At 46.6% G+C, this 9,260-nt stretch overlaps 5 protein-coding genes across 5 annotated transcripts in view; all 5 read left to right on the top strand.

The window, feature by feature from the left end:
- TEOVI_000596500 (60S ribosomal protein L9, putative) overlaps positions 1-26 on the top strand; it is a gene marked incomplete at both ends in the record, with an annotated part of 468 nt that extends 442 nt beyond the window's left edge. The window contains one exon of the mRNA XM_067222008.1: positions 3-26. Coding sequence (XP_067078109.1) covers positions 3-26 — 24 coding nt within the window. The remainder of the gene's footprint in view (positions 1-2) is intronic.
- Positions 27-918: 892 nt separating this feature from the next.
- TEOVI_000596400 (uncharacterized protein) lies at positions 919-1,890 on the top strand (the record flags this gene model as incomplete). The annotated part of the gene is made up of 1 exon (XM_067222007.1): positions 919-1,890. One exon carries the CDS (start codon positions 919-921, stop codon positions 1,888-1,890), a length of 972 nt encoding a protein of 323 aa, XP_067078108.1.
- A 796-nt stretch (positions 1,891-2,686) lies between these two features.
- Positions 2,687-4,708, top strand: TEOVI_000596300 (calmodulin, putative; the record flags this gene model as incomplete). Its single annotated transcript, XM_067222006.1, has 1 exon — positions 2,687-4,708. One exon carries the CDS (start codon positions 2,687-2,689, stop codon positions 4,706-4,708), a length of 2,022 nt encoding a protein of 673 aa, XP_067078107.1.
- A 1,074-nt stretch (positions 4,709-5,782) lies between these two features.
- TEOVI_000596200 (zinc finger CCCH domain-containing protein 15) lies at positions 5,783-6,400 on the top strand (the record flags this gene model as incomplete). The annotated part of the gene is made up of 1 exon (XM_067222005.1): positions 5,783-6,400. One exon carries the CDS (start codon positions 5,783-5,785, stop codon positions 6,398-6,400), a length of 618 nt encoding a protein of 205 aa, XP_067078106.1.
- Positions 6,401-7,051: 651 nt separating this feature from the next.
- Positions 7,052-7,720, top strand: TEOVI_000596100 (uncharacterized protein; the record flags this gene model as incomplete). Its single annotated transcript, XM_067222004.1, has 1 exon — positions 7,052-7,720. One exon carries the CDS (start codon positions 7,052-7,054, stop codon positions 7,718-7,720), a length of 669 nt encoding a protein of 222 aa, XP_067078105.1.
- Between the last annotated feature and the right edge of the window lie 1,540 nt (positions 7,721-9,260).

Below are 9,260 nucleotides of genomic sequence, written 5' to 3'. Positions count from 1 at the left end.
CAGACAAAGACCAACATCGAAGTTGATGAGTAAGAGGATTTCTCCCTTTCTGACCTGCCACATTTTTTTCTTTTTCCTTTTCATCTTATTTACTCATTTTGCGTCGAAATACTGTTCCTACCAAGGAGTTTCTTTGGTGGCCATGGGTGTCTTCGATGGTTCGAATAAACCGACGCCCACCCCTGCATTGTAGTCTGGTGATCCCCTGGAGATGCCACATTAAGTATAACTTTCTCATATTTTTCTAATTTACATTCCCTACGCGTCTTGCGCTTGGGAGTCGAAGGAAGGTCATGAAGTTTCCTCTCAGCTATCTAGAACTTACGGGAGGAATCCCCTCTGTAGTGTTTTCGGTGGAGGGCGGGATAACGCTTCCACATAAATACACTTCCTCCGGTATTTCTTACTGTCTTGTTGGGCGTAGGCGCTGCTGTTGAGGGTGTGAGTGATGGGACGGCGGTTAATGCTGTTACTGAGCTGTAAGCGGGGCGGATGGATAATGCCACTTCATCATCCCGCTGCTTCAATGTTTTCAGCGCCTCTTAGTTACCGGCGGCTGTCGGCGTGGCGTGTAGGTCCTTCCATGGAGATCTTCTCTGCTTGTAACTACACAAGTTTTTATACTTGCGGCGGCGTATTTCACGTTGCGATGCCTGAGCTATTTCGTATTCAACTTAGGCGTTCACCGTTTGCTTCACCCGGGTTGAGTTACACGCGGTAGAAGACATTAATACATGTTACATTAAAAGTGGACGGATATTTCTTTTTTGTTTTCTTTATTTTTTACCTTCTCTGTGCTGTTACGTTGTTTCGGGAATCCACACTCCTTTGTGTAGGGGCTGCACCCACGGTAACGAAAAAGGGGGTAGAACATAGAGACAGCACGTGGCGTGCGGGCGTTGGCTCCTTATCTGAGCCATGAGATCGTCTCCCCGTTTAGCCATGTCCATGTGGGATAATCCTGCATTTGAACACAACCCCCTCACCCGCTACTGGAAGCGCATGATGAAGCGCAGCGGTGAGACGCTTACTTCTCATAGTATTCCTCGACACATACATGGGTATATCGAGTCATCGAATCCTCGCACAGAGTGCCTCGTCAGGTGGTTTCCCTACAAGCAGCAGATGACTGTGGATGGCCGCTACGTACCAACCCTCGGTGACATTATCTACACGCATTACTTCCCAAAGCAGCTTGACGACGACCAACGGGTTAAGTACGTCGCTTTGAAGACTAACAGGTCTGAGTTGGAGGTTGCGGAGGAGCTCTTTCTAATGCGCAAGATGAAGCTGTTTGTCTCACAATTACTTCGGAACAAGCTGCAAAATAGGCCTTTGAGAATGCCGGATGGAGTTGACTATTCGGGCATCGAACGTCGCTACACGCTTGGCATCGCCAAAGTGGCGCAAGCAATGGGTATGAGCATGTACCGCTCGCAGTCGTACGACCCCATTGTAGTATATTCGCCTTATTTAGATTTTGGTGATTGTATTGACTGCGTCTGCACTAAGCAGCTGCGGACTTCGAGCCAGTATTTGCTTTGCGAAGTCGCTGTGCATCGTGGCATTGCACGGAGCCGTTTGACTGACGTGACAGAAGATCCAAAGGAACCCCTATCGCACCTTGAACCATCTCTCTACGAGTTCGTCAAGTTGAGACTGGGTATACTCGCGGTTGCAGCAAAACAGGAGCATTATGTTGTCGACCACATGTTTGACGGGGGACATAGGTACGGCGGGTGCCTAATTCATCTCTTCCCTTCCCCACTCGATCCAGAAATCATCGATCATGAGGTTGAGCATATTGAGCTGGATCTTGATCTGGCGCGGCGCTGGATGAAACACTACTACGACCACTACGTCGCTCCCAGGCGATCGGGGCTTGCATAGTGTGACTTTGTGGTCCATCATATCGTGTGGCTATTGTTGTTTCTGCATGTTGCTGAGAAGCTTTTAGCTCAAGTGGTTGGTTTGCGGGCTCGTGTCGCACACAGATAACCTGCAGAGGCGGGGTGCCGTGGTGTCAGTTTCCCCCAGAACCATTTAATGAATCTCGTTCTTGGAGGCCGTCACTGTCGGTCGCTTCTTGGTGCTTTTGGAAACTTTTTCATTGCTAGGAACGCCTCCTTGTACAGGGAAAGTGCGTCCGCACCGAGACGGCAGTGACACCTCAATCTTTTCCGTGCTATATGATTTGGTCTTAGAGGATATAGCGACTATCTCAACCCTGGAGACTAGTATCTTCTCGACGAGGATTCATAATGGAGAAAAGCGCTGTAAAGGGCAACGGAAGTAGCATCGTGTTTTGACCTATGATTGGACAGATGAAGGGTGAGAAAGTGAATACCTGTGAGAGAAGTGGTTCCCCCTCCGCACCGACACCGAATAGCAAGCCCATGCATATATGTTTGTTTGTATGCGCGTCAAAGTTGTTGGATACCATCGTTCGCGGTTAAAAAAAAAAGAAACAGGTTTGTCTCTTTTTGTTCGTTGAGGGACTTTGACTTCCTCTTTTTGTCGCTTTCACTACCCTTTGGAGTTGTCATATTTACTTTTTCACTGGTTGTTCTCTTTCTATTGCCTCTCTCGTCTTTCATACTTGCAGCCCCTCTGCGTTCAGTTTTAGGCCGCGACAGCGTTTTTTTTTTCAATTAATTTTGCGGCGACTTTCGTTTGACGTACAGCAATGACGCACGTTGGTGCTGCGCACAGCTTGCCTCCTCAATTTGATTCGCTTAGCCCAGAGGAGGTTGACATGCTTCGTGACTCTTTCATTTATATGGACCGTGATAACGATGGTCACGTGAGTAAGGCTGAGTTACTTGATATGGTCTTTCGCTGTGTGGGTGAGGAGCGGTATGGACCATTGGTTTCGTACCTTCTTCCGCTGTTCGATGTGGCCGACAAGGATGGTGATGGCAAATTGAGTCTCGCCGAGTTCGTAATGTCTTTTGTTGATGGTCCTGGTGTTGTCCCGGCGGAGGTAATAAATAGCTGCGTGTCGTCAATTCGCGTTCGTCTCACAGATGAAGAGATTGTAACGCTGCAGGATTCGTTTCGCCGCATCGACACGAAGGCTGATGGCTACATAGACAGGGAGGAACTGCTTGCTGCTCTTAAGGAGAATCTCAAGGACACATTCCCCGATCTGAGAGAGAACAACTTTAATGACATCGTCGCCGTTATTATGGCCAGCGCGGATGTGGACAACGACGGTCGCTTATGCTTATCAGAGTTCATTCGTTCTTTTCAAGAAGACCAAGGCGTGTTGCCAGCCGTGTTTGTGGATGCAAGATCGAATGGCTTTGTGCAACATCTTTCACCGGCGGAGGTTGAGGTTCTCCGGGAGGCCTTTGCGACATTGGACAAAAACCACGATGGTTATGTGGAGTTTGCTGATATATACGAGTCGCTGTGGGAGGCCGTCTCCGACGAAAACTACGACAAAAATCAAATATATGAGCTCTGTGATCTCATAATGGTCACAACAGACCGCAGCAAAAGCGGCGTCCTAACTCTGGGGGACTTTGTTCGGGGGTTTATTCGTAACGTCACCTTGGTGCAACTTCCCGTCGCAACTGCACATGAAGAAATACTACGTTGTTGCGAACGTGTGCAACTGTTGTTCGAGAATGGTGAGCTGGAGCGGCTTTCAGGGTACACTGAAACTGGTGAAAACACAACGAAATGTGTAAATCCTGGTGGCCTCGTGTCTGTACTTAGCAACGTGTTTCGCGATGGCTTCCCTCTGCTGGAGGAAGAAATTCTTTCATCCGTAATAGGTGCCCTCGTGGCTGCGTCTGAAAACGATCTAGATAAGAAATTTGGAATTGAGGAGTTTATTTCATGCTTCGCCGGGGGTCCGTGCTCTTCCTCTGACGGTGTCGGGTTGCTGGATCACGAGAACGCTATTTCTGAGTCAGACGTCCAAACTGTTTCGAGGCTCCTCAGGGACCTGGGGAAAAGTGCTGATGAAGGCGGAAATGTGCAAGAGCCATTTGTGCTGGAGGCTGTCAGAAATACCTTCCGCGATGATCCAGAGAAGGCAGACCGTGTCGTGCAGTATGTGCAATACAACACAACGTGCCCATCCAACCTTGGTTCGGGGGTAGGAGGGTTGGGTTCCTCTTCCAAACTCCTTTCTAGTAAGGAGGATTCGGCAAGCTTACCCACAAAGAAGTTCTCAGGGCCGGTGCGGGGTGTAGACGCTGCGGTTCAATGTGAGCAGGTCAGTGAGACTCAGGGGGAACCGGAGGAGGAAGAGGAGGAACTGCGGGTGGCGGAACCACTAACAGAAAAGGGAGTTGGAGGAACATCGCTCGGACTGAGGGATTTACTGAAAACAAGCAGCGGGGCTAATGTGGGAGCAAAGACGGGGAGATTGCTTACGTCGCGTCCAGTCTATCGTAGCATGCGGATTTCAGAGTGGGCCGCGAACCAGAGAAGTGGGTTGAACCTTTCTGATGCAACCATAGAGGGTAAGCAAAAAGGGTTCGACAGCAAGCTGCGGAAGGAGTTTGAAAAGTTTGCTGAGGGAAATGATTACATTGAGCGCAGTCGGTTTGTGAAGTTGTACCTCTCGATGGAGCATTTCGGTCTGCCGCCCAGTGAGGCGCAGGTGAACGAACTTGTGTCCCGCTACTGTAGGGGTGACAAGCTCAAGTTCAATGAGTTTTGTATTATCATGTTGCGCCGTGTTGGGATGTAGGGGGGACGGATCTGCTGAAACCCATTTTGCGCTTACGTGCTCGTACGCGGAACAATCTCCCATCGTCCGTTGGTACTTCCACTTGCCGTTATATTCAAGTGTCTCCTTATCCATGTGTCCGTATGTGTTGAGAGCACAGCGTCTATATTTGTCTTTTCTTACGTGCCTTTTTCCTTTTTACTGTTGTTATTATTGTTATTACTATTTTTTTTGTTTCTCTTTTTTCGAAAATGATATTCCAGATCACGGCCCCTACTTGTGTTAGTTGCGGTATGGAGGGTCGCGTGAGGTGTGTGTATGTGTGTGGGTAGGAGGGAATCAGAGGATCATAACAGCGAGGGAGTGTTAACAGTGAAGCGGGAAATGAAGAAGAAATCAAATTGCATCGTAACACCGACAAGCGAAGAGGGGGGGGGGATTCATTGCATCGCGTATGTGTGTGTTGGTTGGGTGGTATTTGTTTCTTCTTTCCGCAAAATGGCACAACCGGACATGTAAAGTATTTGGTCCTCTTCATGGGTTAATGACCTCCATGATGTACCAAGCAGATGTATACACGGACGACAAAACATATCCTGTTTAAGGTTCCCAGCGTCCACAGCGGCGTCTTTTTGTATCTACAAAGGCGGTGTCGGGGAAACGGGAACGCGGAGTGTTTCCACTTAAAATTTCTTTTGCTTCTCAGTCCCCTCACCACTAATTTCCTTGAACCCACTTGTATGATTGACTTCATCTTTTCCCCATCCTTCTCCACACCAGCTGCAATAAAATGTGGGAGTTCTCTATGTGCCTTTTCCTCTCCACGGCGGTGGCAGAGAATGATATCTTTGTGTGAACTGTGCTGATGTATAAGTTAATTCTCCCCACCCTTTGGCATCATGCTTTTCTTTCCATAATTCCTTTCTTGTTTCATCTAAAAATTTGCTGAAGGACTTGAGCACTGAGAAAGCGTATATTTTTTCTGCCTTCTTTTATCCCCTCCCCCTTTACAGGCTTCTGGTGCGGCACAGCTATTTGGGTTTCAGGGTTTGCCTCCCGTTTCGGTAGGAGCCGCCCTAGTCGTTGCGGACGACCATGCGACCGGAGCAGTGTGACACGTACACGGAGCTGTCCTCAGCCCCACGGGAGACGAAGGTAATATGCAAATATTTCGCCACGGGGGGCTGTAGCCGTGGGGCGGCTTGTGCCTTCTCTCACGTTCTTAACCAAAACGCACCTGAAGGTGTCGATGCTTCGCGTGGCTTCTTTATATGTGGAAATGTTGCCAACTTCGGAAGAACCACGGCGTTGCCAACAACTCAATCCGTGCTGTCGTCGCCACCGAGTACAACACCGGAGGACTCTAGTATCCTCGTGGAGCAGATGTGTGCTGGTGCTCAACAGCTCCACGCACCAACGGCTGAACCTAAGTTAACACCCACAATCCCTTCACTCCCAACCATTGTTGATGCTGGAACGGCTCGAGCAACTTACAGCAGTATTCCGCCTGAAAGGTCCCTAATCTGCTGTGAGGAGTCGTGGATGCCGCAGCAACGACCCCTGGTGCCACTGAATCACAGTCCTGTTGTCCACTTTGTTGCACCGCCGCCTGCTATGGCGTTTTATCATCCAATGCCGTACGTATTGGTGGGGCAGGTTCCTTTGGGGTACTCTCTTCAGGGAAGCACCGTGAACATAACCCGTGCGAATTAGTCGAGGTGTGTGCACGTCCCGCGGATGGTGTTGCGGCCGGCTCATCGAAAATTATTCATAGATGTCGTCGTGTCACTGGGCCTCCCGGAAAAGCTTATACAACTGTCGCTTGCAACTGCACCCAAGGTATAATGGGGTCGTTACGGAGGAGTACCCAGATGGAGGGACACCCTGTTGGTGGAATTCGGGTAAAACTAGGCAAACCGAAGCGAAACAATTGTGGCAGAAGTGAACGGCAAATTGTAATTAGCACTTCGTAGGGAGGGAAGTAGTCATCTGTACCTGAGCGTGGTAGTGCAGAAGCATGCCGTTGAAAAGTGGAGAGGTAAATATGGGCAGTTTTTTTGTTATTGGTCTACAAGTACATGTTTGTATCCTTAATAGATGCCCGTGTCACTGGGCTTTTGGCTCTCCCGCACAGTGCACGTCATCATCGTTGACTTATGGGGCGTTGTGCCTCCCTCAACTCTTCCCACTGCCGGCGCTTCGGGTGTATGACATGAAGTAATGCTAAGAATGACAACGTAAGAACAAAATGATTTTTACATTTCATTGGGCCATACATTACGCTGAGTGAAGTTGCTTTGTATCGAGGAAGCTTACTGGGCTGTTGGGTGCAGTTTCTTTTTCGCGCGTGTTGTACCCTGGGGGATGTTATTCTTTTTTTTTTCCCTCTCTCTTTATTGCAATGCCTGGTTGGGTGGAAGTACGCGAATAGAGGATGGATTGTATTCCCCGTGTAGAATCATTGGAAAAACTGCTGCTTTCATGCCTTCCTCCCATTTCTTTTCTTCCTCTCACTACAAAACAGGTTGGTCCCTTCTTGTTTTTGCTTTTTTCCCCATTTCTTTTTCTTTCCTAATTTTTTGTTGTTCACGGGGCACTTCATCCATTTTGATGATAGTTTCAACGTGTGTGAATGCCCCCGACGACCTCCTTCGTGTGCTCGTGTATGTCCGTTGTTTAACTTTTCCTATTCCCGCTCACATGCAGACACACGTGTGCTTTTCAGGTAAATACTTATTTCATTTCATGATCAGCCTGTTCATCGTTTGGGCTTTTATACAGTTTTCTATCCCCTTCCATAAAGATATGTTCTTTTTCTCTTTGTGGGGTTATATTTTCATTTTCATTTTTATCTGCTTTGCTTTTTTTTTACTGTCTTCGTGCACATTTGACAATGTTCTGTTCATTCTGTTTCCCTTTTTTTTTCTTTTGTTAAGTCGGCCAACGTTTTCTTTCACCCCACCAATGCGCGTTTTACTTTCCGTAATCCCTTTTCCGCATCTGTGTTTGGCAGCACAGTGCCACTACAAGTGAGTTGTAGCATGTGATATAACGAGGCATCTTTTTTAGTGCATATTTGGTTCGTCGGCTGGGATTTTTTGGGAGATGAAATATGTTTTGTTTTTTTTGTTGAAAATCCTCTTCCGGCATTCCTTCATTTGCTGCATTTACTCATTTCAATCATTTGTTGGTTCGTTTGTGTATCTCATGTGTAATAGCGGATGGGTATTTGATGAAGCGTGAGAAAAAAAAATGGGGGCGGGTGAATGGGTGGGGGTGTGGATTATTAGGATGGAATGAAGGGAAGAGCAGGATAAATCTAATTTAAAAAGAAAATTAAATATGAGTAAATAAATATTTGATATATATATATATATATATGTATATATGGATCGAAAAGGTAATATTTTGTAAAGTGGAGTAATTATCAAGAGAGGAGTAGGGGATGGAGGAAAAGGAAAATGAAAATGAAAAGCTACAACAACGACAAAGCACCACTAATAAAAAAAACAGATAGGGGGAATTGATTTTTTTTTTTGGAACATTTGCAGATGTAGTTTGCTTTTTTTTTCGTGTGTGTTCTTTGTTCTACATTTTAAAAAAATACTTCCAGACTAGTTAAAAGGGTGTCGAAAACAAAAAGAAATTCAAAACAAACGAGAAGATGGGAGAGAATTGTTCGTATATATGTATATATATATACATATATATATATATATATATATATATATGTACCTGAACAACTGTAGGTGGATGTTGCAATAAGTGAGAAAGAAGAAAGGAAGGAACAGCAGCTGCGAATAACGTGGCGTGGACCCCTTTGAAAACCCACTGATGCGACCGATGTGTTTTCCTTTTTCTCCTTATTTTTCCTCCCCCCGTTTGTATTGTTTAGGGAGTCGCCACCGCCTCTCGTACAGTGCTGCAGCCTCTATTTTTTTATTTTTTTAATATTATTTTGAAACGCGAGCTGCTGGGCTTTCTGAACCAAATGGGCAACTTGGCTGACATTGTATTTGAAAATATATTTCACGCCCCCATCTTTCCTCAAGTAACATATAACCCTTCAGTTGTACTTGTTTTCACTTCTGCTTCGTGCAGTTTGGCTACTTCAAATATCATCTTTCTAAACTTTGCGGTTTTCTCTGTTTTCTTTTCCGTTTCTCTTATTAAAACCATTGTTTCGCGTTGTCTTTACCGTGGCGTCGACGTGGAGGAATTTCTGTGAAGGGGGTTTGGCCAAAATTTGGAAGTCACTTTACCGTACTTGTGTTGCGGTGCGATTTACACCTTCCAATTCAGCTTTTCAGCATAAGTAATACGGTCGGAAGGGTGTAACAGTTGGGGAAAGGAAAGAGTTACAAGAATTATGGGTTACAAGATTGTGTGAGGGGTATTTCTGGTATTGTTACCAGCTTAGTTTCATGTCGGTTGTTTTATGATTCGCCAGTCGGACCGTTGCGCCTCGGCCTGTGGGAGACGGATTATGAGGCAATATGGATTGCATGTGAGTGGCAATTTGAATCACCGGTTTGACATCTGCTGCATGCGGCAGTTGGTAACATTCAATCGG

This window comes from Trypanosoma equiperdum (assembly GCF_001457755.1).
Source record: "Trypanosoma equiperdum strain OVI genome assembly, contig: ctg_1539, whole genome shotgun sequence".
NCBI classification, from domain to species: domain Eukaryota; phylum Euglenozoa; class Kinetoplastea; order Trypanosomatida; family Trypanosomatidae; genus Trypanosoma; species Trypanosoma equiperdum.
This window is presented reverse-complemented; position numbering and strand designations above follow the sequence as displayed.